The 623-nt window shown below is 59.1% G+C and overlaps 1 protein-coding gene across 1 annotated transcript in view; it reads left to right on the top strand.

Annotated features, from left to right (window-relative positions):
• The window catches only part of LOC119591551, a gene marked incomplete in the record, with an annotated part of 30,710 nt that overhangs the window by 25,395 nt on the left and 4,692 nt on the right, over positions 1-623 (top strand). The window contains 2 exon segments of the mRNA XM_037940302.1: positions 60-204; positions 394-597. Of these exon segments, the coding sequence (XP_037796230.1) occupies positions 60-204; positions 394-597 (349 nt within the window).

The raw sequence follows: 623 nt of genomic DNA, 5'->3' as shown, positions 1-623 counted from the left end.
CCTAACCTTGAGACCGCACGCGCTGAAGTCCATCCTCACTCCCCCCCGGCCTCCCGCAGGTGAGATCCGAGGTGGGGCGTCACCTGGCCGCCTGGTGTCAGCAGCGGCCGACGTGGAGGCTGTCCCGCCGCCGCCCCTCCCTCCCCTCCTACAGGGACTACCTCAGGAAATACGCGGCCAACCAGACTGCCGTGGCCGTAGGAGGTACGAGAAAGGCGGTCCAGGTCACGCCGTTCGAAATTCGTTGTCGTTACCGATCTATTTTTTGTGTGTGAAACTACTTGGTTAATTGTCTGCTCTTATTTCATCTTCCTTATTGTTTAGACAAGCGTGAATATAAATGGAGAATGATTTATGGGTACTGAACGGATCAAACATCGCATTCTTCCACAGCGCACGTCCGCCGCAAGAGGCGAGCAGGGCGCAGACGCCGCCCGCACAGGTCCGTGGGCGGCAGGAACAAAAAAGGGCGCAGGCGCGGCAAGAAGGCCAAGAAAGCCCAGACGAAGGCCCTGAGAAGGAGCAAGAAAACAGCCAAGGCAAAGGCATCTCCGCGACTGGAGTTCCCGGCCGCACATGTTCCCAAAGTCCGGCCGGGTAGGAACCAGACCGCGGTGGCCTGT

The sequence above is a fragment of the Penaeus monodon genome, chromosome 28 (assembly GCF_015228065.2).
Source record: "Penaeus monodon isolate SGIC_2016 chromosome 28, NSTDA_Pmon_1, whole genome shotgun sequence".
NCBI classification, from domain to species: Eukaryota; Metazoa; Arthropoda; class Malacostraca; order Decapoda; family Penaeidae; genus Penaeus; species Penaeus monodon.
Note: the sequence above shows the minus strand (reverse complement) of the source record. Positions and strands in the feature narration are given on the sequence as shown.